The sequence below is a fragment of the Merops nubicus genome, unplaced genomic scaffold (assembly GCF_000691845.1).
Source record: "Merops nubicus isolate BGI_N331 unplaced genomic scaffold, ASM69184v1 scaffold31416, whole genome shotgun sequence".
Lineage (NCBI taxonomy): Eukaryota > Metazoa > Chordata > Aves > Coraciiformes > Meropidae > Merops > Merops nubicus.
Genome location: NW_008617482.1, coordinates 25,086 through 52,364, shown reverse-complemented (window position 1 = coordinate 52,364; position 27,279 = coordinate 25,086). Strand labels below are relative to the sequence as shown.

General features: G+C 36.6%; 1 protein-coding gene across 2 annotated transcripts in view; it reads right to left on the bottom strand.

Annotated features, from left to right (window-relative positions):
* The window catches only part of SCAPER (S-phase cyclin A-associated protein in the ER), a 124,122-nt gene that overhangs the window by 75,634 nt on the left and 21,209 nt on the right, over positions 1-27,279 (bottom strand). For both annotated transcript variants that reach the window (XM_008943171.1, XM_008943172.1), the window contains exons 14-17: positions 25,813-25,965; positions 24,679-24,786; positions 9,887-10,023; positions 5,510-5,575 (exon numbers count right to left, since the gene is read on the bottom strand). In XM_008943171.1, the coding sequence (XP_008941419.1) occupies positions 5,510-5,575; positions 9,887-10,023; positions 24,679-24,786; positions 25,813-25,965 (464 nt within the window). The remainder of the gene's footprint in view (positions 1-5,509; positions 5,576-9,886; positions 10,024-24,678; positions 24,787-25,812; positions 25,966-27,279) is intronic.

The following is a 27,279-nucleotide window of genomic DNA, read 5'->3' as shown; positions in this document are numbered from 1 at the left end:
CTGCCTCCCCCCCGGGGTGCGGCCGGCCCTGCAGGGAGAGCCATAAGGGAAATGAGCCCCAGGGGTCCCACATTGAGTGAACAAAGGCCAGGTGTCCTGCTTGGGGATAAAAGCTGGGACCACTGGCAGGAAGGGAGGAGGGTCTGTCTGTGAAGTGGATGCACTCCACAGAGCTTCCTGGTTCAGGGAAGACCTCCTGACTTTTCCTGGAGCTGGGCCCCGGTCAGTTTAGAACTTTGTAAACACAGGCTAATGGGGTGAGAGTTGCCACGTGGGCACCTTTATCGTATATATTTAACTTTGTGATCTGGCTGTTTCCCTTGCCAACTATGGGAAACCTTGGTTCTCTGTTTATACCACCTGTTGTGGGTTGAATCATGTCTTTTCTGGGATCGTTGGGGGTGGTGTCAATTATATATGAACTGGTTGACTTGTTTGTACACCTGGAGGTCATTCATATCATGGCTGTCTTGTTTACAATACAGTCGACTTACTGGTTTGCCTTTCTGCTGGTTATGTCATTCTTGTTGGGCCTAGTCATTGGCAGAACACCAGTCATCAGTATTTTGGTATATCACCTTACAATTGGCCTAACTGGACCCTAGCCTACTACAACTACAAAAACTACAAGCTAAGTTTATCTTGTGAAGGCACTGATTCACCATTATGACAAAATTAAGTACAAAAAATGAAAAAAAAAAAAAACAAAAACAATTCCTTCTTGCATGAGGAGTGACTGGCCAAAGTATTAGACCAGGGGGTTAGTATTTTTTTTCCCCTGCAATCCTGGTAACTCCCTTTAGGCATATGGCAATCTTCCATCACCTTTGTTTCCCTGCTTATATTGAGGGATGAAAATTACACTCTGCAACCTGCAGATTGCTTTAATGCTGGAATAGATAGCTTTGGATTAGAAGACACTAAATAGATGCAAATAACACTAACTTGGTGAAAACTTTTTCCTTCAAAAATTTCCTTTCAATTTTAATTTTCCTTTCCTTTTAAAAATGTGCTCCAATGGACACCTGAAAATGCTGCAAACAGGAAGAGCCATAACTGAAACACCTTTTAACTGGCTAACTTAGCAGACTGGACACTACAGTTACATTCGATCAATTTCCAGAGAATACGAATTAATACCTCAAATCAATCGGGACTCCACCAGCATTTACAAAATTACCTAAGTGCCAACAGGGACCAGCCAGTTAACATACAGAGGAGAGAGGCCAGGAGCAATGGACTGGCTGCTCCCAGTTGAGAATGTTCATAAACCTTCTCCTTGAAAGTTCCTCTCATCACATGAAATATTTCAATGAGCAAAACACCTACCAAATAAGGCAGTATTTGAAATTATCCCCTCCATTAAGAGAAAGAATTTTTTCTTTTAACAGATACTAAAAGGAAAAAAAATCTGCTCCAGATATCTTTTAAAACTCATTTCTAAAACAGAACTACTTAAATCCATTTACAATCCCACTCAGGAATAGGATTCAGCACTCAAACTGAAAAAGGTATACATACCCTATCTATCAAAGCAGGATAAACCCCGCCTCCTTATTGATATTAGCATATTACTAACATCAGCCTTAGAAAGCACTTGGATCAGTGCTTCCTTAGTGCGAAAGGCTTTATAAATCTGCAAACCTTAAGCTAATAAGAACAACTGAAACAGTCTATCAGCTGCAGCAGGAAAACAGTGGTCTAATAATATTAAGGTGGGTTAATCTCCAAGGTAATCTAAAAAGGCTTTTTACCTGCCAAAGCCTAATTCTGGGTTCTGTCCTTCTTCTGTAACAACTGACAACATGACTAAGAATTAACATCAGATAAGAAACTGCATTCCATAAATGGTTTTAGTTGTTTGTGAAGACACAATCAATCTGGTAGAGGAATGAGTAAAGTGACATCAGCAAGGAAGAGTAAAAGAAAGTTACATTTAATTATTTCATTCATTTATTATGCAAATAAATAAACCTTCCAATTATGTAACTTTTTAAATGGAATTTAGAATAGCCCAAACTCAACTCATTTTTAAGCTGCACAGTTCGCTATGTTAAAGCGTCTTTTCTGTTTATTAGTATACTTCCATTCCAACCTGTATACCTCAAACCTTCCTTTGGGACAAACAAAATGTATCAGCATTTGTTTTGAGACAAAGAACATATTTAGTATTCTCAGTTTTTACCTACTCTTTTCTGTGATATGACTTTTTTTCAATCACTTTACGGCTCTCCTGAGAGCTATTAGACTCCTACTATTGGCAAGAGTTTGCTCTCTCTCAGACAGGTACAGTAGCAGTTAATATTAGCTCAGAGTACAGTACACAGAGTTCTGGATAAAAAGGCAATAGTCTAACTTTTCATAGCTTCTCAGTGTACTAATGTTTCAGTGGAGATGTACTATGGTTAGTTTCTTTCAGCTAATTCTTCTTCCTACTGTTCTTGGTTAAGTGGGATTCTGTACTTAGTTCTCCTACAAAGGTGCTAAAGCTCTTGCCCTCTCATCCTTTTCCTTACAGATAGGGATAATATGACCCTTCCCTCTCCTTCCTCCATTTTGTATGTATTGTGTATAGTAAACAAATTTTAAAAGAAATAAATTTGGCTTCTGCTTGACTCATAAACAGTCCTCTCTTCTTAAGAAGTGCACTCAGACTTGAGCTCCCTTTGGTACCCCCTTGATTTCAAGGAAGTTCACAAACATTTGAGCCCTCATGGTAGGTAAACAGTTACGTACTTTAGGAAATAACAGTAACTATGATTGATGTCTGAACCTATGTTTTAAAAGTGTAGATGTAAGCACCTGCTAGATCACTAGGTTTCTACATGAAGACTGCAAAAGAAGCCTCCCATGAGATCTGTGATGAAAGTGAGCTACATAGTGGCCATCACACTGGTTCACATCTAAAAGGCTACAGCTCTCACAGAAGCAATAAAGGAGGAAAATAAGCAAGCAGATCAAACAGAAGGTCCTGCCTCAAAGCACACTAGCATTTCAATAAATAGAAATGAAAACTGTAAATTCAGGATCAGTCAAGAAAGTAAAAAAAAAAAAATAAAAATATTCTGAGTTTCTGCTGCAATGCAGTCGAGACAACTGACCAAATTACACCACTGATAATCAGATGTCAGAAACAAACTAAAGTGGAATCTCGACAGCTTATTAATATTTTCAGAGTCATCAAAACACAGGTTTCTACTTTCTGACAACTAGACTCTAATGTTCTATTTTATGGTAACAGATAAGAGCAAAACAGAAAAGCTACAAAGGAGTCTAGAAGCCTCTAGAAGCCTCAATCTGCCATGAAATTAATCTTGAAAATTGAAGTGCTGATTATTAAGAAATGAAGCCAACCACAGAACTTTCTTCCCCAATGTGTATATGCAGGTGTGCCATCTGGTGGAGATGTTTCATTTTCTTACGTCAAACCTCAGTGATGGATTTTTCTTATTTTAAAATACATACTAAGGTTCTGCAGCAGGTTTTCAAACTACTGAAAACACTGTGTAAAAGATACTGCATACAGGCTATTTATATATTCAACTGAGGAAGCCTAACAACAGGGATCTGAACCAAGAGTAATCTCTAAAAAATGCTGCCTTCAAGTATATCAGCAATTTATAAGTGATGGAAGCAACCACAAGACATACAGGATCTGGTACAGGTTATTACCTCAGTCTGAAGACCAGTATCCCCAATCTGGAAAGCTGTCATAATTTTAGGATGAAGGCTTTTGAATACAACAGTTGAGACACCACAGCTCTTGAATGGCCTGCTACAGACTTCACAAGTGCACACCAGCTGCCCACTACCCTGCCCAACAGCAAACTGGCAATGGATGTCTCAGGAAAACTAAGAACAGGAGAAGCATGCATAATCCTCTTCGCTAATTTGTTTCTTCCCCTATTTGCATTTTAGAATCTCTTGGGCTGGATGTAGCTTAGTACAACTGCAGTAATGCAGTTAGCATCTGTGTGATTTTTGTCAGTGAGTTCCATACGTCTAATTGCACATGGCATTAAAACCCATTGTCTTTGGTTTCTTCTGAACCTGGCTCCACCTTCATCCTGCACTCCCTAATTCTGGTACCCAGAAGGACAGCAAACAATCAACATCGACCTTTTCCATGTTATTTATGACCTTGTAGATCTATGTAACATATCCCCATTAGAACTTTTTCACATTATGACATTTTTCTCCAGAATGACTACTAGTTTACTTAATCCCTAATACCAAAGTTATACCAGAAATTATTACTGAGTTCCCTTCCTGCCTCCTCTGAACCTTTAACAATTTTAGCATACCCTTTCCAAGACAAAGAACCAGAACTGCAATAGGATTCAAAAGATGTAGATGACTCAGGCATTTGTACAAAATTACATTCTTTGCTCTGTTTTTGCTCCGTTCTAAATAATTTTAACAAAGGATTTCTTTTAACTGCTAAGAGTACCGAACTGGTATTTTCTTGGAACTACCTATCACTTCTGTAAGTTCAAAGCCCACACTTTTTATGTGAAGATATAATTGAGTTCTGCCTTCTCTCTCCATTGTGTATCATTTAATGTGCACTGGATTTCACCTGCCTGCCATTTTTCTGCCGAGTCACTTATTCTCTTCAAAGTGATCATTCAGTACCAGCTCTGGTCCCTACTACCCCAAATACCCTTGCATCACTATTATTATAATCGAACTGTGTCACTTCACTGCTTGCTCTCTATTTCCAAGTCCCTTATGAATATGTTGAATATTGTAGCACTGCACAACTCTACCACTAACCTCTCTAGACAGCAAGGACTTTTTTTTAAAAAGTTGAAAATAAGTACAGTATTTAACTGATTTCCACTTATGCTACAGCTATATAATTTTTTTAAATCTTTGGTGAAAGATCTTGTCAGAAGCTTTTTGGAAATCCAAATATTCTGCATCTTTTGCCAACTGGCTTCAATGGAATCAGAAAGCAAAAGCTGAACAATTTTCATTTTCAAACTAAGGGAGAAGAAATTGTCAGTGAAAACAAGTCTTGGTGTAATCTTTACCATCCAACTGTTTCCATCTGTGTCATATCCCAGATAATGAAAAAGTCCATTCTTTAAAAAGTTCAATGCCAGATTAAGACAACTGTGCATTAATGTATCTGTGCTTTCACCATATGAACCTTTGTTTCTGACCAAACATAACATAAGTCACAGAATTCTCGTGCTGAATTTTCACTATCAGTCTTCAAGTACAAAGCTGGAACCTTCTTCCTTCCAGGTAAGAAAAGGTTGAGATATCTTCACCTTAGTACTGCATCTTACGTGGTTTAAGATACACAGTGCCTTTAGAAAAATGGCATTTATAAGGTCTAACCTTCTGTATGAGAAACTGATCTGTAATTCAAGACAGCAAATGCCACATATTGAGTGGAAACCGTACCACACCTGCTCCACTGGAAATTTCAGAAGCACTTCTGCTACAGACAGGAGGAAAAAAAAGTGTATGTCTAAAACATAAAAAGTTAAATGCTTACTTAGCTTTAAATGGAGAATCGGAGACAGCATTTTTTCCTTCCATCAAGCTCTCATATTCCTTTGCCCTGGAGGAGAAAATAGCCATTATTACTGACTGTTGTCTAAAGTGTACAGTATGCAATACCGGCAAGACAATTCTAAACTTTGGGTTTTGTCTATTTTAGAGTAATGCATGGTATTTATCTCAGTTCTGCCCTATCAGAATCCACACTGATGCTTAAGTATCATCCAATAACAATTTATGGTTAATATTAATACTTTAGAATAACATCAGTAGACTAATGGTGTATTTAAGTTGACTTTCCAAATGGTAGAAAATGGTACAAGTGATATATACAACTGCAGTAACCTCCTTATTATAAAATTATCACATTCATCTATTGAAAATATTAGTGCTTTAGACATGTACTTCAGTAGTTTAGACATATAGGGCAGATCAGAAGATCACTACATCACAGGGATTACAATTAACACAGAAAAACCTTACAGAAGTGATAGGTAGTTCCAAAATCATTTATTATATGTACACGTACAGAAGTATTTTTATGTAACTAATGACTATATTGTAACACAATGAAATTTGTCAGGCATACAGCATAGAAGTAAATACCTCCATGAATGACTGTTTTACTGCTGGAAACAGAAATAACAAACCTCTTTAGTCCTTTAAAAGTGTTATTTACACTGGCCATATGCCAAAAAGTAGGAAGATGGAGACAAGCCTTTTCCACTGCCTGTTTTGACTCCAGCCAGCCTGTGCCAACAGGTGATAATCAGGACCAGCTCATCAGCGAAAACAGGATTCACAGTGCTAATCCTGTAACCTTTCTTTAACAGCATACACACATGAAGTAAAACTAACCCAGACACTAGAGAGATTCAGAAAAATCTCAATTCTCAGAGACAGAGCCCTGTGATAATGGAACATCCAGCAGGCAAGTAAAAGCATTAAGCCATTAAAAACATCTGATCTGTTGAAATTCCTCTTTTGATTAGTACCCTGGAATGAAGAATTCACAGATGCAACATGGATCTCTAGGGACTTGAGGGAGATCTGCTGTTCAAGCCTCTTGAGCTTGTGTTTTCAGAACGAACAAGGGACAATATTATTCATGCTTGGAAAACTCTTTAAAAAAACCTGTACACACACCTGAATGAAACTTAACTGGCACACTGGACTAAATCTGTGATGAGGTAATGTCATCACAATGCTACCTCCACCAAGACCACATGTAAAAAGCCCCAGAATAAAGTGCCAAAAGCCCCTCAGGACAGAAGTAGAAAAAAAAAAATGCCTGAGAGCAACTTTCACCCATAAAAATGGTGTTTCCTATTGATTTTCAAGGTATTCTGAACATTAACTGCTGTCAGTTGATGTTCTTGCCAACTTAAAAAATGTCCAATCATTTTGTTTCAAATCTAAGATTTTGACAATGGCCTCCAATGAGAAACGTGTTTCATTGCTTCACTGTAAAAAAAAATGACTTAGTTAGTAAAGATTTAATTCCTACTATTTCTCTCAGATACCTATGCTAAACATTTCTTTGTATTTTCTGTTCACCCAAGAGGATGAAGTTATCCAAAGGTACCCAGATTTTCCCCTGGGTTGCTTAACCTATACAACATACAACTTATGCTACATGCAAATATTGTTAGATTACCGCTAGCTTTAGATTTGCGCATCATTAATAAAGCTATTAATCACAACTGAATTTAGTATTAAACATGAAAGTGAGATTCCTTTATTAACCTTTTGCCTTCTTTCCTGCCTCCTAGCCAGAAACAACACATTTCAGCTTTGAATTTTGTACAGTGAGTCAGTCAAACATGAATAATCACCTTCAATATCTGTTTCTAAATGAACATGACTGGAGTGCTTTAAATCCATCACAGAGCATCTCTCAACTGTACATACTTCCTAGCTGGTAACTACACCTCTATTGCTTGAGGTCAGAATCCATCAAGCCTCCTTTTGCCATACAGGCACTGAAGTATTCTTCTGCTAGCACCTCATACATGTTAACCTGAGACAATTTACTTAGCTATATATCAATTGTTAACATAGCACCAGTTTAATGGCTTTGGGTTATAAATATAATTAATAAGATTAACAAAACTTCTGAACTTTTCTAATAACTCACTGATCAGAGTTTGTCCCATCATCCACCTTTGTCCTCCGTTGCTTTGATACTGTAATAGTGATTTAAGATCTAGAAACTCAGGAGAGCAACTGGAACTTATTTGGATGCAGTTACTTTCTTTTTTTTTTTCAATTTTAAACTTCCTAGAAACTGAAATGGATGTATACTTTCAAATCTTGAGGTATAAGGAGGGTTGTGGTAACTATTTCTTTTTCTAGAGAAGAAGTACAGTTACAAATGCGTAATAAAACATGGTTTGCAGATCATCTGCTAACACCTGTGAAACTATGTGAATTACTGACATCAAGTACTCTTCATCTTCAAACCATCCTCAATAAAAAAAAATGAGTACTTTAACTATATATTCCACCAAAGTTTTGAGTAGATTGTGAGCATTAAGCTCCTAGCCATCTGGTGGTAGTACTGTCCAGACTGCTGGGCAGAGACATAGTAGACATTACCTAAATTATGTCATTTATTATTTCATTTGTAATTCTGAGGTTATTGTTTTAGTCACATAAATTAAGCTCATCCTCTTCCATTTTCTGAACATGGAAAACCTCCCCACCTCATCAATAAGAAGCTTATATGTAGGAACACCCTGGCAGCATTTGTAGTTACTATGCCTTTGTTACTATTACTGAAATGTCAGTTATAGTAACTGCAGAAGACTGGCAAGATTTGCATGGCTAAAATTAAATTTCCCAAATGGATTTTTTAATTCCCCTCATCAATTTTTTTGTTTGAAACTCCATAGAACAACCTTTGCTTTGTATTGCTACTGGACATTTTTATTAGTAAGTCCTCTGTGTTAACATCAGAAAACTCATGGTGAAATCTTCAATTTAACTCCCAGTTATCTTCAAGAACAGTAATCCCACTGAAAAATTTTGTCACCCTTTAAAACTAAAAACAAGTTCAATGACTGTGAATTTCGTGTCTCGACAACATTAACTCCTCTTAATTTTGAAACTTTCACTGTATTTTTCAACGGTATATCACCTTTGTAAAATTGTGTTCATTTATTACTGTTTAATTCTGATTTTTCATGATGAATATGCCAACTCACCCAGCAGTCTGACACAGAAGAATTCAAAATGTTCTGTGAAAGTTTTTCAGTGCCAATAGAAAATTATTATTTGAGCTTGTATTCCTAGGTCTGACAAGTCTTTGACTGACTTCAACAGATGAAGCTCTTGAGAAAGAATTAAAATTGGACTCAATAACTGTTTTAAATCAACAGGTAATATGAGTAACTCTTCCTCTTGAGCAATCTGAAACTTGGCAGAATACTTTACCCAGTTTCAACAGTATGTTCTGACGTGATATTCAGAGAGTGGATTTGCTCATCCAAAGAGGAAAAAAAAAAATCAGAAACAGCAGCAGATTATAGAAGTATTGTGGTTTGGAAGACTAATGTGCCAACATTACCAGTGTTCTGAGTTAATAAAAATATCACATTTTTACCATAGCTTTAAAAAAACATTCAGGTGGTTTTCTTGTATTTGTAACACTTCCTGCTTAAAAACAAGACAGACAGAATATGTAACAATGATTCTTACCTTCTGAAAAATATTTTCAGAGATAAATGCAAAAACATGTTATAAAATTCAGTTAAGTATTAACCTCAGCTGGGGACTACTCAGCTATAAAGACTGACACTGCCAGCTCATGATGTAATGATGTCCTGCGTATCATACCAATTCGCACATGTCACTCTTTAGACTAATAACAAATTGCAGGTCTGACAACTCACTTTCCATTTTGAGATATTTTTAACTTTCTTTTTGTTGTGACAGGCAACAAAAATGATTAAATTTAGTCACGGGATTTGACGCTACAGCAGGCTGACTTCTATTTGTTGATTACTATTGATTTTCTTTGATACTTCATTTAAAAATCAATAGCTAGGAAGAAAAATAGGCATAGTTTACACAAATTTAAACATGCTATTGTATGCTAGAAGAGGCTACAGTTTTGGCAGGGCACTGGCATCCAATTATGAGAAAAGCTCTTAACAGGTGAAAGCAAGGGCTCCAGATCGATACTCAGTTTTCTTTCTCAATCAGAGAAAGTGGCCATAAATTAGGCTCATCAGTGTTATTTTCAAGAGACTCCCAAAGCAAATAATTTTAATTTTTTTTTCGCCTTTCACTGCACTCGTACTAAAGGACAAAAGGTAAAGTTTAGGACAAAACTTAAAGAAAAAGAAAATTTAGAAGAAAACTGTACTACCTAGAGTTCATCCGTGCCTTCAGCTTTTTGGCTTTCTTTTTAGTTTTCTGTTTCTCCTCTCCATCTTTTAATGGTTCCGCAGGAACAGAACTCTCAATCACAATATCCACAATGTACTTTTTTAGTGACAGGTGCTCCTGCAGAAAATATGGAAATAATATTTAACCTTACAGTATGTGATGGAGATCATAGATGATCTTCCTAGGAAACAACAGTAGTAAATATTTAACAAAAGGTTAACAAAATTACGAAAAACTTTAAAAGAAATTTTGGAAAAGATATTATTTCACAATGAAGAGAATAAATGTCAGTTATTTTTAATAAGGGAGAAAAAATACTTAGAGAAGCAAAGAACAAATATTGTCCCTCATTTTCAAGAAACTGTTACTTCAGTACAAACTCCAACTGATATCTTCTCTCTTCTCCAAGCTGCCTTTTATGGCTACATGAAACCAATGCCCTGCTCTACTAACATAACTCATTATATTAAGTGAACTAATTTTCTTATGATTTTAACCCTTCATGAAAATCTAAACTTGTCTTAACTTCTGTTAAAATATACTGAAACTATTGACTACTTACAATGTTACCAGAATATTACATTTCCTTTCACATTAAATGTGCATTTAGAGTAAAAATACTCGTAAAATCTCAGTTGCCCACAGAAGAAACACTTTATGAAACTGTAGTTTTTACACAAGGGCGTGCAAGAAAAGGGAATGTGCTTACACCGGGTGATTTTCTGTAAATGCTTTGTTTCATGATTTTTTTTTTTAAAGTTACAAAAAATTTCCCATTGCCTCAGAGATATTTGCAGTGAAAGTACAGACTACCACATTACACTTCAGAGCATACATTTAAAATAGGTATTTATAATTTAGAGATGAATAACCAACAAAGCTATTCCCCTAAAGCTGTTCTCACTTTTGATTGACCTATGCTATCCATGAATGGACATTTAAGTGCTTGCAACAATTCCAATACCCATCAGACTATACAGAAACTCCACATGAAATCAACCCCCCCCAAGATCCCAAACAAACAACAACCCTCTCAAAACCTACAGCTGATAAACTTTCCACTACCTTATTTCTCTTTAGTTCTCTCAAGTTAGAAATTTATTCCAAGTACTCTATGCAGAATGTTAGATTTTAAGAACCATGAAGTATTTCTACCTGAGTGCTGCTTCTAAACTTTCCAATTTAAATGTGCATTACTGAATTTAACGTCTTCTGACCTATCAATGTCTGAAGACCCTCCCTCGTCAATGCAAGAAACTTTAATCAACACAATTTTAAAAGTGACCCAGTTAAACCACTACACTGTGGTACACAACGCCCACAGCTAGTCTACTTTGGTTGAAAAATAGGTGTAACCTGGTGTTTTGCCCGATACTACAACATCCTTCTACACTAAAGGAAGACTAAGAGACTCACTCGCGCTACTGAAATCTCCCATACAAATACTGCAGTGCCACCAGTTCACACCCTAGCTCCATATTGCATTATGGCTGCTTTTACTACTGGGCTGCAACAGCCAGTGCTTCACTTGTACAAGTAACAATGAACAATCAGTTTAGTGCCAGTTATTAGAATATATTTGCCCCATTTTTAATACACTGAGGCTTATATTTGTTCTCTTACAGAACAGCCAACACATTATGAAGTACGGGTCACCGCTGCTTATTAGGACACTTTATCCTAGAAAATTATTAGTACCATAATCAGATGTAGTTATTCCTTCCTTCTTGATAAGTATCCTTAAAATTCACAGCAAAAGGTGAAGTGTTAAAAAAAAATGTTTAAACAACATTTTCCAGAAAACTACCTATATTTTCTTCCACTGATTTGGGAAAATACTACGCCTGTGGCAAACAAAATAAATCTCCATGATATTTCCTGGAAAAAGACCATTTAGTTTTTGTAAAGCATTGCTGCATGATATAACCTAGCTATATATTTGGTCAAAATAGTAATTGAAATTTCTATCTTAAATCACACAAATACAAAATGAACACTGAATTAACATTAGGCATAAGAATGCAAGCATAATAATCTAAGCAAATTCTAAAAGTAACAGTGACTTGAACTACGCAGCCTATCCTGTCTAACTCCAGGTACACCTGAGTATTTTTTCCTCGGTGCATTGTCCGAGTTATTCAAACCATGGCTATTGCTATATCCGTATGTAATACAGTTCTAACAGCTTTTGTAAGTATCTTCCTCACCCTTCATATGATCCATTTAATTTTAGCAAGAAGTGCTTCAAGGAGAACTTTCAAATGTATCTTAAAAGGCTGAGCATGATTCAGGAGAGCAAGACTAGCAAAATACCCCAGTTTTTCCATGAGTTAGTTCTTAACCAATCTGTAGTAGCACAAAACACAAACCATTTCAGTGCTGATCATGAAACCCCAGTTTGTTTTTGTCTCCTCAGAGAGATGTACTGCTGAACACCCGCTTAAAAATAGCCTCTCCCACAAACCTTATTTCTAAAAACCAGAAACCTGGTCATAAAGGCCAAAACTTCACAGTAAACCAATGGTTTTGAGTTTTTCTTTGTTAAGCAAGGACTTCCTCAGAACAGACTACGAAACTACTCCTGCTTTGCTGCTGAGCTTCAGGGTATTTAATCTGTGACACTTTGTGGATGCTCAGTTATTTGAAAAACTAGTAAGTTTTTCAGTGGGATTTGACACGTTCACCCCCACTTTCCAAAGTGAACTAGTACACCCCAGAACTTTGTAATTTGCCATTAGTTTACCTCATGTCTTCTGAGTGAGATGAAGCACTTCTAGCATAACTAAACTAACAGGGAATGTTACTATAGTTCTACATCTACTGTTTTTTATCCTTCAAAGTGACAGCAGAGCAGAAGGAAGTTCACACTGCACTTTGAAACAGACACCACCTTAGAGAAGGGGCAGGACCTCTCCATTGGGGGGTGCAGGCATCCTGCTGTCCTGCTACACGGTGCAACTGCAACATGGCATCAGACTTCTGCTAGGCAGAAATGCAAGACAGTCTGTTCTCCCCTTAGCAGACACTTGTCTCTTTTTCTTCACCTTATCTCTGGCTTAGCAGATGACTCAAGTGAACTACAGGGTTCAACAAGCACATTCATTTATTGGCCTGCAAGGGCCAAAAGAGGCCTTGCTGTCAATAGCACACAGGATGATTCACATGAACTCAAGCACCTTCGTGAATGATGTTTCTCAGAGTTCTCAGCTTTCACATGTGGCAGTCTGGATTAATAACAGACTTTATACATACAGCTCATTAAAGTAAGACTAGAGTAATACCTTGTGTCACAAAAACAGTCACTTTTTGAAGGTACAGATCAAAGCGTAGGATTATCACAGGAAGCAGATCTGTGCCATTCAGGTGTGTGAAACAAGGATAACTAACAGCTTGGTGTGCAATGACAGACATCTGAAGATAGCTGCTGCTATTTCATGCTTAAGAGCAGTGTAAAAATATCTATTCCCATGTTTTACTAAGCTCCTACCAGTTACCTGAAAAAATAAATGGTTTTAAATCCACTGAGTCACATTGAAGCAGAGTATGTCCAATACTTGAAATAATTAAATTCATGAGTCATTTTTACCTGCACAACCACTAGCTAGGTTAACATACTGTAAAAGTAACTGCCCAAAATGTGCAAAAGCAAGTGATGCCAGTGCAGTGTTTAGAAAGCAAACTTTTGTCAACCTCTGAATGCTTTCATTTAAGCAAAAATGAAACCATTCTGTTTCAGGGTGGCTTTATTTCTAATAAAGTTAATGCAGAATAGTTGGGTAATCTAGTCACTTTTTCCTGAAAGCCTTTTATTTATTTATTTATTTAAATTATTATTTTTACACAAGTAAAAGCTAAATGCAATTAGAATTTCCCAGATTAATTTCCCCTCTCTATACAGGCAATCTGGGTTTGCTTTTATGACAACATGAAGGGGCACTACTGGCCTGATTCTGTGCTATGTTGAGCATGTTCTGACCCCAAATCCTCAGATATTAGTAAACCACTACACCTTTGCACAATTTAGACCATTATAAATGCAAAGCATTATTAAGTAAAGGCCCTTTTCTATGGAAAGCTTCTGTGACTAAGGTCTGTATTGAAACCTATCAAAAATGTTCACGGCAGTTTCAGCAATGTCAATTTTAGCTGTGCAATTTGTCTAAAGCTTTGCTTTAAAGACTTATGTATAATATAGTAATTTTGCTGGTTTTGTCCTAAAAGACTATTTTTTAGTCTCAGGATTAATATAGAGCCAGCTATGATGGTTGTTAAGGATTGGATTTCTGCCACCACTTTTCATACTTGATAACTCATCTTCTAAGTTGCTCAGCTGAGATCAACTATGCCACTAAATAAGGCATCGACTTTCAAGATGACAGCAGACTCTGTGCCACAAAGAGCAGTTAGTCTGTCCTGTGCTGTGATGTCGAGCTGCAAAATATGGAAACAAGAATTGAATGCTGAAATATTTCTTATATACTCCTCTATATATACTCATATGGTGACAGCTCTGTGATTAATTAATGTAGAAACACTCCTGCTATTTCTCCCCACTGTAATTTACACGCATTCACCACAACTAAAGGTTGTTTTTAAAAATCACAAGGTATACTGGGCCTGTTTCTCACAGGGAGACTGTCTAGCTGAAAAAGCTTGTGAAACTTAAAAGTAACGTGGTAAATACATACAGTTTGATATTTAATGTCATTCTGTATAAACACATTATTATTCAACATAGCCATATAGACCTCTAGTAATTTTTATATAACACTGAAGTAACTTTTAAAACACTGAAATTAATTTCCTGTAGAAGTTTCAACACTTCATTAACAAGCATGGTGATAAAAGAAATAACATTAAATGAACCTGTAAAACTGCAACCACCAAAAAACAGACAAGACAGAAATTAGATTATTTACAAAAAAAAATGTGCTTTTCCTCTCTTCTCCCTCCATCCTCAATTGTTCTGACTTTTGATCACTAAAAGCCCTGAAACTTTCCAAATGCAACAGATGAGCCTCATCTACCAACTACATGAGAAATCGAGTTGCCAAAACCATTATAGATAAAACTAAAAAGGTCACCCATGAAGTCACATTTTTGCTAGTTATTGCCTCGTCCCATTCAACTGCCAGAAACAGGAAAACTATCCAGTTCATTTCGCACCTTGAAGCTGACGATTTTAGTTGCCTAAGCACTTTTTATAACCAGGTTTTTCCTCCATACACTGAATGACACCCCTTTTTCTTATATGACACATTTATATTAGAAGGATTACAGCATTATCAATATTGTCTGAAATAAATTTTTCAGACTCCAGAACAACCATAGTTGCAAAATGTTTCCATCAGAAGTATAGTAAATACTACTAAATGGTGAAATGCTATACAGCCGAGCACAGTCCACTTCAGTCTGGATGAGGAAAGCCACAGTAAAAGCTGGATTCTGAACCTTGGTAATCTACTTAAAATTTAACAGCTGGAGAATAAATTTCCTAACTTCCAATTAGGACATAATTTCCTAATTGACACTCTCTGCACACAGTAGGCATTCACAAGAGCAACACTCTGGACTAGCTCTCCCTATTTAATGTCCCAATTACAGTAACAACATCCATGTATCTGACCCTGACAGATGAAATAGCGGATATGTAAGTATTTATCAAACCACAACACAACTGCAAAATTATTTTTCTACCCCATTTCTTTGACTATGACATATTTGGCTCTCTGTATTACATATAAGCTACTACTCATTTCACTACTCAGCAAATATTTATAGTAACATCATTAAATTGTGATGTAAAATGTGCCAGACAGAATTCTTCCTAACAAAATTTCCTTATTCTAAAATTAGGAGTGAGCATAACACAAACACTTATTTCCCTTTCCTTTCTTTTTAAGTAAGCATTGGCTTTTCATTAATTCTGCTTGGGGCAGAACTGCATAGGTAGAAAAATACTGCAGTAAAGCATCTTTATTTGCTCAAGTTGAGAAGAAAATCACAGCCTGGCATTTGTTGCTGTAGGGCAGTTGTAACTTAAGATCCTCTGTTCTCTTCTGTGCACGTTGCTCCTCACTGGCTGTCCTGAAGCACAACACTCCTTCTAAAAGGCAGCACTAACAGCTGGGGAAAGGAGGCTCTGAAAATCCCCTGGTCTGAAGCCAGCCAGTTGCTGGCAGGCGTGGCCAGGATCATCACCCACTATATCACGTACTTTCTGCGGCTTTCTGTAAGCTCTGGAGGGTCCTGTGCCACCACACAGCAGCACTGGAGTGAAATCTTGCTGTCTAGCAACAGGCACATAAAGCCCCCACCTTTCCAGCGTACAGCCCATTTTATGTAGAGTGTGAGACAGGCTTAATTAGCTACATTTCCATCACACAGAGACTAACCAATTCATCTAAGTGGGAAACCCTTCCAGCTACAGGACTTTCACCCCTAAAAATGAGCCAAAATAACCTTCTTGGAATCTGAAAAGTTTATAGTTTTTTTTTTCATCTATTATTTCTCATTTTCATTCCCTGCTGGATTCTGGCCCAGACCAAAGCAGAAGTGCCAGAATACCATAACACTGGTTATCCCTATTTACTTTTGTATTCTTTCCAACCTTGAATCCTCAAGTTTGGAAAGAAAAGGCATTCCTGTAAGTTTTCTAACCCAATTCTGCAGACCAAGGCAACTTGAAAAATATCTGTTTCTAGCTATTTATCTAAATTCAATCTTCAGAATTTTCAAACACTTGTTTTTACTTCCCCTCTCATATCAGCATTAAAATAACAAACATAAGCACGGTTATAAAGAAATTCTTGTAGTGGCTTATCTCACATAATAATTTTTGTGATTCATTTACTATTTAATAAAAAAAAATAGTAGGAAACTGAGTGCTTTGTATAAATGTAAGGCATGTAAGGAACATATTCTAGCAAAGTTAACAGGTAACTACTCTGAAGCCTACGTGTATCTTTTGATTAACATCTTTACCTGTTACAAAACAGACAACATCCTGTAAGTGCAGAAAATGATTTTAAAATGCTTCCGATATTTATTGCCAATGTCTGGAATAATGGTTTCTTACTTGCATATAATCACTTCAGGGATGCATCTGCCAAATTTTGAAGAGGTTTTTAAGGTTCAGTTCTAAATCACATTACCACAGGAGTATTTGTTCATGATTTTATTACATGTTTTGATAAAACTCCTCGGTAATTTATTTTTTTCCTCATAGCCTAGGACAATATTTCATATGAAAAACAGATGCTCAAGGAGTTTACGAGTTACATCACATGCAAAATTGAACTTCCAATATTATAACCAATGACAGCTTGAAACACAAATGGTCGTTAATGCTTAATCATCAAAAGATCAAATACTTTTAGAATAGCACAAGGGATGCACTCCACAACACAGAGAAGATTCAATATAAGAAAGGTGTTTATCTGTCACCATTCATATGAGTTATTGTAAATGCTTCATATGTGAAGAAACGGGTTATAAAAATCAAGTAATGCATACACAAATATTATTTTCCCCAAATCAAGATTTTAATTATTCACATTTCTATGCTAGAATATGCTTTACAATACAAGCATAGAGCATTAAAAAAATTATAATTCACACAAACCTGAAGATTGACCTTATATTGTAAAGTAGTTTTTCCTCCACTTCTTGAATTTAACTAAGATTAGTTTGTTTGTTTGTTTGTTTTTTATGAGGGACTGGTACTGCTTTTTATCCTGTCCAAATTAAATACTAATTTTACTGCTAATACCAACTACACTTTTAGTCACCTTGCTTTCCCATGAATTTGATGATACAACATCCTGCCATCAAGATAAATGGCAAATAATATTCTGAATAGAAGGCTCAGGTATTTCTTGGGTTTTTTAACATTGTTCCTTTTCCCACTTGTCAGTCCCAAATGTGGGAACAGAAAGCAAGGTAAAGCTGTTTATTCTATGAGAATGAGAAATCTGGATACTGGACATGGAACATGTTCCTTGGCAGATCAGGGAAGGAAGCTGGAAGGCACTGACATTTTCACCTGGCTGCAAGGGCATGCAAGAGAAAGGGGGAAATGAGAGTGCACTTGGCCCTGCCAGCAGTAGTTTTTCTTACTGGCTGTGAGTATTCAAGATATGCAAGCCAAAAGGAGGAAGAGGGCAATGATCTATCACAATTACAGACACAGCCAATAAACAATTAATCATGTACACTTTTTTGCCAAGAAAAACAACACTTTATAATGTATTGAAGGTAAGAAGCTAATGCTGTACAGAGGACTGAGAGACCTTCTGCAAATGGCATCATGGATTTAACTTTGTAATGACATGATTGTCCATGACGGCTTCTTCTAGAACAAATGTATTCACTGCAGAATTACACGGCCAGAGCTCCAGTGCTGAAAGGACCACAGGTATCCAATGGATACGAAACATCCCTAAACAAAAATAGACCACAGATGCTTGGCCTGATTCCATTCCTCTAAATTCAGCTCCTCTGTAAAAAAATCCTCCCTTCCTCAGGAGAGGGAAAAAAAAACTGAATAAAACAAATTCAACCAGAACCTGGGGCTTTATTGCAATGGGGAGTTTCTGTTTGTAAGTGATTTACAGATTGCTTTCACTGAGCAACAGAGAAGAAAAATGGGCTACTGTTAGAAAATTATAATCAAATGCCAAGAAAAATATGAACCTAAAATGAAGTCTATATTCTGTAACTCTGTGGATAAAAGAAACAGCAATATTGTTCAACATATGACCAAACCATATGCACCACTGTATTACTCAGGAACTACTTAAGTATTATATACCACCAGAGCCGAGGCAAGATCATCGCCTTCTACTGCAACGGTCATAACTGATCATTCAAACATTCAAAAGAGTCTGGAGTGCAAACACACACCAGAATAAGACCAAGGCTGCGAAGAGTAGGCACACAGAACTCATAGTCAAAAAAACCCCAACCAAACAAATCAGACTCACATGAAAATCTGAGTCCAGAGCCTCTGCACAGCAAGATTGTGGAGTAGATCCTCCTGGAAACTATGCTAAGGCACATGGAAAAGAAGGAAGTGACTGATGACAGCCAATATGGCTTCACTGAGGGCGAATCATGCCTCACAATTTCAGTGGTATTCTACAGCAGGGTTGCAGCATTAGTAGATAAGGGAAGAGATTTGTGCAAAGTATTCGACACTGTCCCACACGTCATCCTTACCTCTAAATTGGAAAGATGTGGATTTGACAGACAGATCATTGTGGATAAGGAACTGGCTTAATGGTTGCACTCAAGACAAGTCAGACAGTACAAGGGATAATGGCTTTAAACTGAAAGATGGCATATATATATTATATTTAAGGAAGTTCTTCACTGTGAGGGTGGTGAGGCTCTGGAACAGGCTGCCCAGAGAAGTGGACATCCCAGCCCTGGAAGCGTCCAAGGCCAGGGCAGCCGGGGCCTTGCGCAACCTGGTCTAGTGGGAGGCGTCCATGCCCATGGCAGGGGGGTTTGAACTAAATGATATTTAACGTTCCTTCACATCCAACTCATTCTGTGATTCTTTGAATACAAGTAGACATGTAGCATACACGTGAGTGTTCAAGAAGGAAAAAAAGAGAACTATTAATCTTGTATAACAATTTTTAGAAGACCACATACCCACAGGTATAAATATCTCAAACTCCTCAGTTAGATGAAATGAAAAAACTATTAAAATTTAGTGTTATTATTTTCCATTTTGCTTAGTCATAGCTTTCAGACAAGTTACCAAAGGAGTTCATAGGATACCATTCTTCATTTAAACAAAATAACTTGAAAACACTCTTAATTGAGAAGGAAAAAGCATTTTTCCCAATACTGCTAAGGCTGAAGTAATAAAACAATAGTTACAGTTATTAATTCTAATGAAAACAGTGAATTAAAAAAAAATAATAAAACAGCAAAATCCAAGTATCACCGTATCTCTAGACAGGAAAGCTCCTTGTAAATACAGAAGGAAAAAAGCAAAGGTCAGGCATGAAAACATTCCCACATCTCCTTCCCTCAGTAATTTCCTCTGTAAGAAATAATGGAAGCAGCACATAATTCTGACAAAACAGCTTGATTTCTCAAAGAAAAACAAGCCCTCACCCCTAGAAAGCTTTTAGCAACTCAGACTTGTCAGAACATCACCTCTGCTGGTGCTGTGGTAGCTCTAAACCCCGGGTGGCCTGAGCAGACCTTGGAGCAGCACGGCTCTGCTCTCGCCGGCAGGCTCTCCCCACAGCCCTGCCAGCCCAGCAGGAGCCTTGCAGCTCCCCGCACCGCCAGTCAGCGCCCACTGCCATCCAGGCAGGCCTAGGCCAGGAAAGGCCCCTCTGCAACCCCTTCCAGCCTGGCACTCCACACTGCACAGAAAGCTTTAGGCACCGACTGCCCAGGGGGTTTAAAAGCCATGTGGGTGGGCTCAGCCAGCCATGCCTTCCATAAATCCTCCTATTTTAATGCTGTCAAACTCCAGGCAACAAGTCTCTTTGCTCTATCATGGGATTTTATTTTCCTTTGATTTAAATATACCTCTAAGAAGTTATTTGTTTCATCATGACTATAATGGAATCAGTTTTCTTCTCTGATAAAAAAAGCACATTTTTCACATATGCAAAGAAAGCATTGTTATTCTCCCATCCTGCTTTACAATACATAAAATACAAGCATGCACCTTATATAAATGAACCAAATCTCTGCCAAGTTATCTACTTCATATGGCTTTTTAAAGGTCCTTTTCACTTAGTAGAAGCATTCATAGACTGCATGAAATTACAGGATTTATACTCTAAAAGTGCCTTTTAACCATGGTATTTAAGTGACAGGAGATACAGACAAGAGATAGGGCAATGGTTCAAAGGAAGCAGGCTAGAAGGATTACTGATGTTACATGTACTTATCAAAGCAAACTAGGACAGACAGGAAAGACAAAGAAAAAAGAAAGCAGAGGGGTGTAAAAATAAATAAATCACCTAGGAGCTACAGGTGGAAGCAAACATCTCCAGGGTTTCTACAGAGTGCCTACAGAGACTCAGTCTAATGAAATCACCATGTGTTGTCCTAAGGCTTTCAGCAGGCACCTTTCCAACAACAGCCTCTGCATCAAAGGCCCTTTGTGTCACACAGGCTTTGATTCAGCAAAACAATTAGTCATAACTTCAAACAAACTAAGTGATTCCAGTGAAGTCAATGAAACCAAATTGCATACATTGTTTACATATTTTGCTGAACTGAAAGTAATATGAATAATTAAGAGAGGGGACAGGAAATCAATCGCACAGAAAATGGCAACGTAAGAAGAAGGTAAAGCAGTGAGTCTGATGGAAGAAGACAGGCATTTAAACAGAGAGAAAAAACGTTGCCAGAGCATTGTTACTGCACAGAAGCTAACGGTGAAACAATGCGGTAGCACTGCAAGTTTCAGAAACATCATGAAGAAAAGCTGACTTCTAGCCTGAAGCCTACCCTGCCGGAAGAGTTTTGCCATGAATGAATGTTATTTATAAGAGATAGGACAGAAGAAAAGTTAAAAAGAAGTGTGAACAGCATTTAATTTGCTTTCACATGATGATCACTGTTTCAAAATGGATAGATTTTTTGCCTTAAGAGAAATCTATATTCTTTTCAGCTGAAGACTAATAAAGAATGCAAAAAGCTGAGATGAAATGAAGCTATCATACTACCTTAGAAACAACTTCATGCTTCTTCATTTTTAATATTCATTCATAACAACACGATTTTCTTTGTGAGTTTCACCAAATACATTGCTCCTACAAGTGAATTCATCTTATTGATGATCTAATACTAGCTGCCAGCTCTTGCACAATATATGCTGGAATTAAGCACACTATATGTTTAATTCTAGAGCAATGGAAAACCACTCCAACATAAGGTTTTCTATTATCTCCAAAAATATCTGTAAAATTACAGAACCTACAGATGCTATAGCAAAGGGAAAAAACCTAGAATATAATCGTTTCTTTTTATATCTGGCAACATCAGCTAGCAGCATCCACGGGGCCCAGAGAAATTGATGTCAATGATCATTCAGGACAGTTTATAACTTTTTGCTTACAAACAAATTAAATCACAAAAATCCTTACTGTAGGAAGACCTTTAAGATAATCACTTACTTAGATCATTTTCCAAAGTCTTAAAGAGATACTTAAATCTTACCTTCTGCAATAACCAATACAAAATTTGGTGGTGAGATTACAATTTAAAAAAAAAGCTTTCTTCCTAGGCAGCTACCTATTATATTAAACAGGCTTAACACAAAATGAGTCAAAGATCAAGAGTAAGTTATATGAGGTGTCAAGTGCATGGGGTTAAAGGTGAAATTTTATTAGGTCAAAGGTGACATAAATAAAATCTTTTATGCCAAAGAAGAAGGGTCATGGATGAGATGTATATAATCTAAAGACATCACGGATGACAAGTAATAATTTTAAGTAGTACAAGTGTGTTCTTACTACAGCTACCTTCAGTGACTAAAAAAATTGAAAACAGTGATGAGTAAGTAACTATGAATATTATGCTTCCCTGAAATATGGTTTTACTTCTAGATAACAATTTGGAATTTTTTTCTCAAGTATTTTAAAACCTGAAGTTTTAAAGTTAGTGAATGTTTCAGTTGTGGGGGAGGCAAAGTCTGGCATTAACCAGATATGCTGAATAAAGAGGTACACAAAGCAGGTTGCTCTGATACATAAAATTGTTTTTCGGCTTTACAGTGACTATATCTCTAGCACATCTATCTTATCACTGATCTTTGAAAAAAAACCAAAACCAAACCACCAGTGGAGAAGGCCTTAGGCAAAGGAAATTTCAGATTACAGTAACAGAGTTCAAAACTGTATATTCAGACTATTTAAAATACAGCTATAAATACTAAATGAAATATCACAATAAAGGCATCCGCATGTCGACAGTGTGCCAAATACTATATACCATCTTGATTAAGGACATTTAAATCTGCTATTGTAGCCATCAAGCTGTTCCTTCAGTTAAAACTGTTCTCTCCGTTTGCTCCTGCGCTAAGTATGCATTCAAGAAATCCCATACATTTAACCTCGACCTTGGTTTTGAGCTCACATTGAAATCTTTTGCTGGAAAACACTGAATTTAAGCATATACACCACAAAACCCAAGATATCTGTGCCCTCTAGTGGAATTTCTTTTCCAGCAGCTGGGCACAAATGCAGCTACTAGAACCCGATCCCCTTTCCTGGAAGCTGGAATTGCTAAGCTGTCCAATGAGATGTTTTGGATAGTTTATAACACCCAGTCAAAAGAAAATCTAGTTCACCATTTTCCTCCATATTCATCTGAGACAGCTGTCCGACAAGAGCTCTACTTCCATTATCAGTGGCTAGACAGATACAAGCAAAGGCTAGATAGAGATGAGAAAATTGCAGTACTACAGCTTATATTTCTAGGCAAAGAGATGCAGTATGAAGCCTTCACCCATATATCCAATAAGGTAAACCTGGCATTTTAAAGCAAATCCAAAACCACATAAATCCCACTAACCACTGTAAAACACTAAAAAAAACCAAGGAAAAAATAAACGGAAAAGATAGTTTCTGTACTTCTGTTACAGTTAGGAAGGGGTAGGCAGCCTGGAACTTGGCAAAGAATTGTTCCTCCAGACTACTGTTTCTCTCCAATATTCTTTTTCTGGTTTTTTTTTCACTAATAACCACCTCTGTGGATTTCAGTACCTCATAGACTTAACTCCCAAAAGCTGTTTAAAAAGGAAAAGAAAAGATGTTACAACTATGTAAGAAGATGTAAATAAAGAGAAGACTCCAAAAATAAAAAATTCTAACAAGAACTCTGAAGGAAAGATGGAGACAGTCAAAAATTAGGGGTCCTCAGAAACGTCATTTGAATCAGTTCGGCTGGAAACAGATTTTGGAACACAATGAAGTTAAATCTGGATCAGCTCTGGAGAACTGGCTCATATGGTATTTCTTCCTAACATTTGATGGGTACAATACAGGGGCATTCACAAATTTCTTGGATAACACAAAACTCAAAGGCTGGCTGTTACAATTTGTCTCATAGAAAAGGCCTTGACTTAATACTGTACTTCGATTCAGGCAGCAGCAACAAGAAATTAAAACAGACAACCATTCAGAAGTCTTGTCTTATAACCAGCATAGTTTCTTGGTTTAGTATAAAATGTCCTTAGTGCTTCCTAAAAATCACCTCAATTCTTCTAAAGAAGCTACCGAAAAACTAATTACTTTTCTTTCTAGAAATGCTAATACTTGCAAAGCATTTCCAGTCCTATGTTTAAAAGTAATTTAGTACTGCAATTTTCATCATTATTGCCTTTGATGCATAGGATAGCACATCTGATAACCTACAAAACGACTAAGATATTTTAAGCAACAGGAACAAAAAAAAAATGTAAAGCAAAATGCAGACACCTGCAACATGTCAGGTTTTTATGATTAATACAGTGACTTGAAAAACACCCTTGGATTAATAGAAAAGAATTAGTCACATTTTATACACAATCTATTTGAAATGGTAATTGCCTGAAGAATTTGCATCTGCTGTTTCTTTCATTCATTTTCATTGGTAGTCTATATTCAAAAAGGCACTATTATTCCCATGCTAACTCAAACATTCTTGTTCAATTCCTTTATAAGCATTTTCAAGACCTTCTTAGTCTACTCAGCTGAAAGGCACTTAAAACTAGAGCTAATATAGAAAAAGAAATATTACATAACTTACCACTTCTTCATCTGAAAGCTCTCGTCCTTGTATACTACTGTTTTCTCTCACAGCTTGTTGGTGTTTTTTCCCTTTAATGTGGCTAAAAAGGTACACTTCTGAGGAAATCTGTAACAACAATGGCTTAATAGTAATTTTTTTTCCTTGATAATTCCATAATCTATAAATAACAGTATTTATAATATGATATAAGGTGATTTGTCCTGAGTATGTTCAGAAATTCAAGTACAGTCTTTTATTCCTCAACCTAATTTACATAAACACCTTTTAGGCAGGACTTAAGAGTAAATTGCATAATGATTTGCTAGCCAGCAGCATAATAATTGATTTAAAAAAAAATTTCTTGGCTTCTTATCTCATTTTCACTTCAGTCTCACTTCATATACTGGACTTTCACCCTGAAATGCATGACCAGTGTATATATAAGACTCCACCCTGTTGAACTCAAGTTTCTGTTCCAGCACTGCTTGAAGTAATCCCATGTAACCTTTACTTCAGCATTTGAAGAGAAATAATTCTTAGTAGGATATAAGGCTTTATTCAATAATGTCTAGTCTTTGCAAATCAGTAAAACCAGTCATCAAGAAGAACAGATCTCCTGGCTTCCTACTCAGTGACTGTACAGCTTCCTTTTCTCCACCATCCCTGGGACATATGGAATGATGGACACAAGAAGAAAGATACCCTGTTGAGATCAGAGGTCTGCCTAGCAAAGTACTTGGCTTCAAGCAATCACCACAAATAAGATACCTAAGGAAAAGTAGAATAAGAGACAAAGCAAACGATGATTCTCTCTTTCAACACTTTTAAGCCCCCAACAGATCTCAGTTCAAAAACTTGAGCACAGAAAAATGTGGTTTCTCTACATCTAGGAATCTTCAGTGAATTTCAATGCAATGAAACTTGTCCAGTCATCCCCTGAACTCATTCAATTCCAACAGCATCAGAACCTTCTAACAAGGTATCTCAGCTACCTGCTATACAAAGAATCACATTCTTTACTTGCTTTAAATCTAGCTTTTAACTACCTTCATTTGAAGCTGCCAAATTCTCTCTTTTCTTAGAAGAGACAGCTAATAACTGAGGCTTAGGGTGGCCCTGCAATTGTGACAGCATTCCCTCTAATGAGCTTACCATTACATTGCATAACGAGCACTGTTTTTTCCGTTCATATGGTGTAAGTTTTGGTGCGTAATCAGTATTAGCATGTCTTCCACTACTTAATTCAGCTGCTTTCTCTTTTCTTTGTTCAATTTGTTCCATGTGCCTTCTAATACTTTCGTCATGCTGAATGGAAAATAATCAAAGTAACAAAGAAACAACAGATTTAATTACAGTAAATAGGTGCAAAGACATATTGGGCATTAAGAAATACTGTACAGTTAGGATGAATGCCTGTTAAATTGAAACTATTTTTTATTTCTGAAAGGCACTAGAATTCACCATATTAACATTATGCTATGATTTAAAAATCAATCAGCATTATTTTTGTTTTACAAGCGATTATCAATTAATAATCTCTGCAAGTCCTTCTGTAAATCTCTTAGTTACATTTAACATCTCAGTTCTGGCTTTGTTCTTAATGCACTAGTACAGTATACAACTCCAACTTTCAGTTTTACAAACGTATAACTTCTGTAGTGCTGTTTTCACTAACAGATACGAAACCATAAAGTACAAACTAAGAAATTTACAAAGTAAAATAAGTTGCTTATTATTTTCCTGCAGTAGCAGGCACAGCTCACTGGATTCTTTCAGAGGGTTTTCATACCTAACCCTCATGAAAATGGAATGAACTCTCAAGTATTATTTAAAATCAGTGGCTGGGGTATGAATCCGTATTTAATAGCAAAACTGCATTTTACAGTACAAGTAAATGCAGCTGTGCTGCTTCAGACTGGGATCAGAGCAAAGAATAACAGTGAAAGAATTTGTACAAATACAGAAACCATCTTAGAATATTTACATAATTTATCATTACTTGAAACTTCAATACATTGTTACACCTCAGAACCTTAAAAATGTAATTTATCCCTTTGGAAGTCTTAACACCTCTTCAAAAATTAGTGGATACCACTTCAAAACTTCTGATACCTTGGTTCTCCACTGGACAGTCAATTCAGCTGAGCAGGTGAACAACAAGGGGCTTGATCCTTTTGCCTGTTTTATTGAAATAACTGGAGCCCTTCATGCGACAAAAAGAAATAGCATGCCACACTTGACAGCATCCATTTCAATACCTTTAGATATTATTTAGATAGTACCCTATGTGACTGTTTGCGAACTGGCTTCACTAAACAGTGTGGGAGTTTTTACATATTGATTCTCCTCATTATGTAATTCAGAATTACTTTAACTTCTCTTGTAAAGTACAGTTTTACTTGTTCTCATGTCCAAAGCTTTGAAATGAACAAATTCCAAAGAGCTCAGTCCTGCTTTTTCCAAATTACATGGTGTATGTTATATTGCACATTACACTGTTACAATGCAGAAGTCTAAATAAAAATCTCTTGCAATGTTATGTAATTCAGGACACTGTACAGTGCACTGAAATATCTCCAGCAAATAAAACATACATACAGAAAATAATTTTGCAGAAAT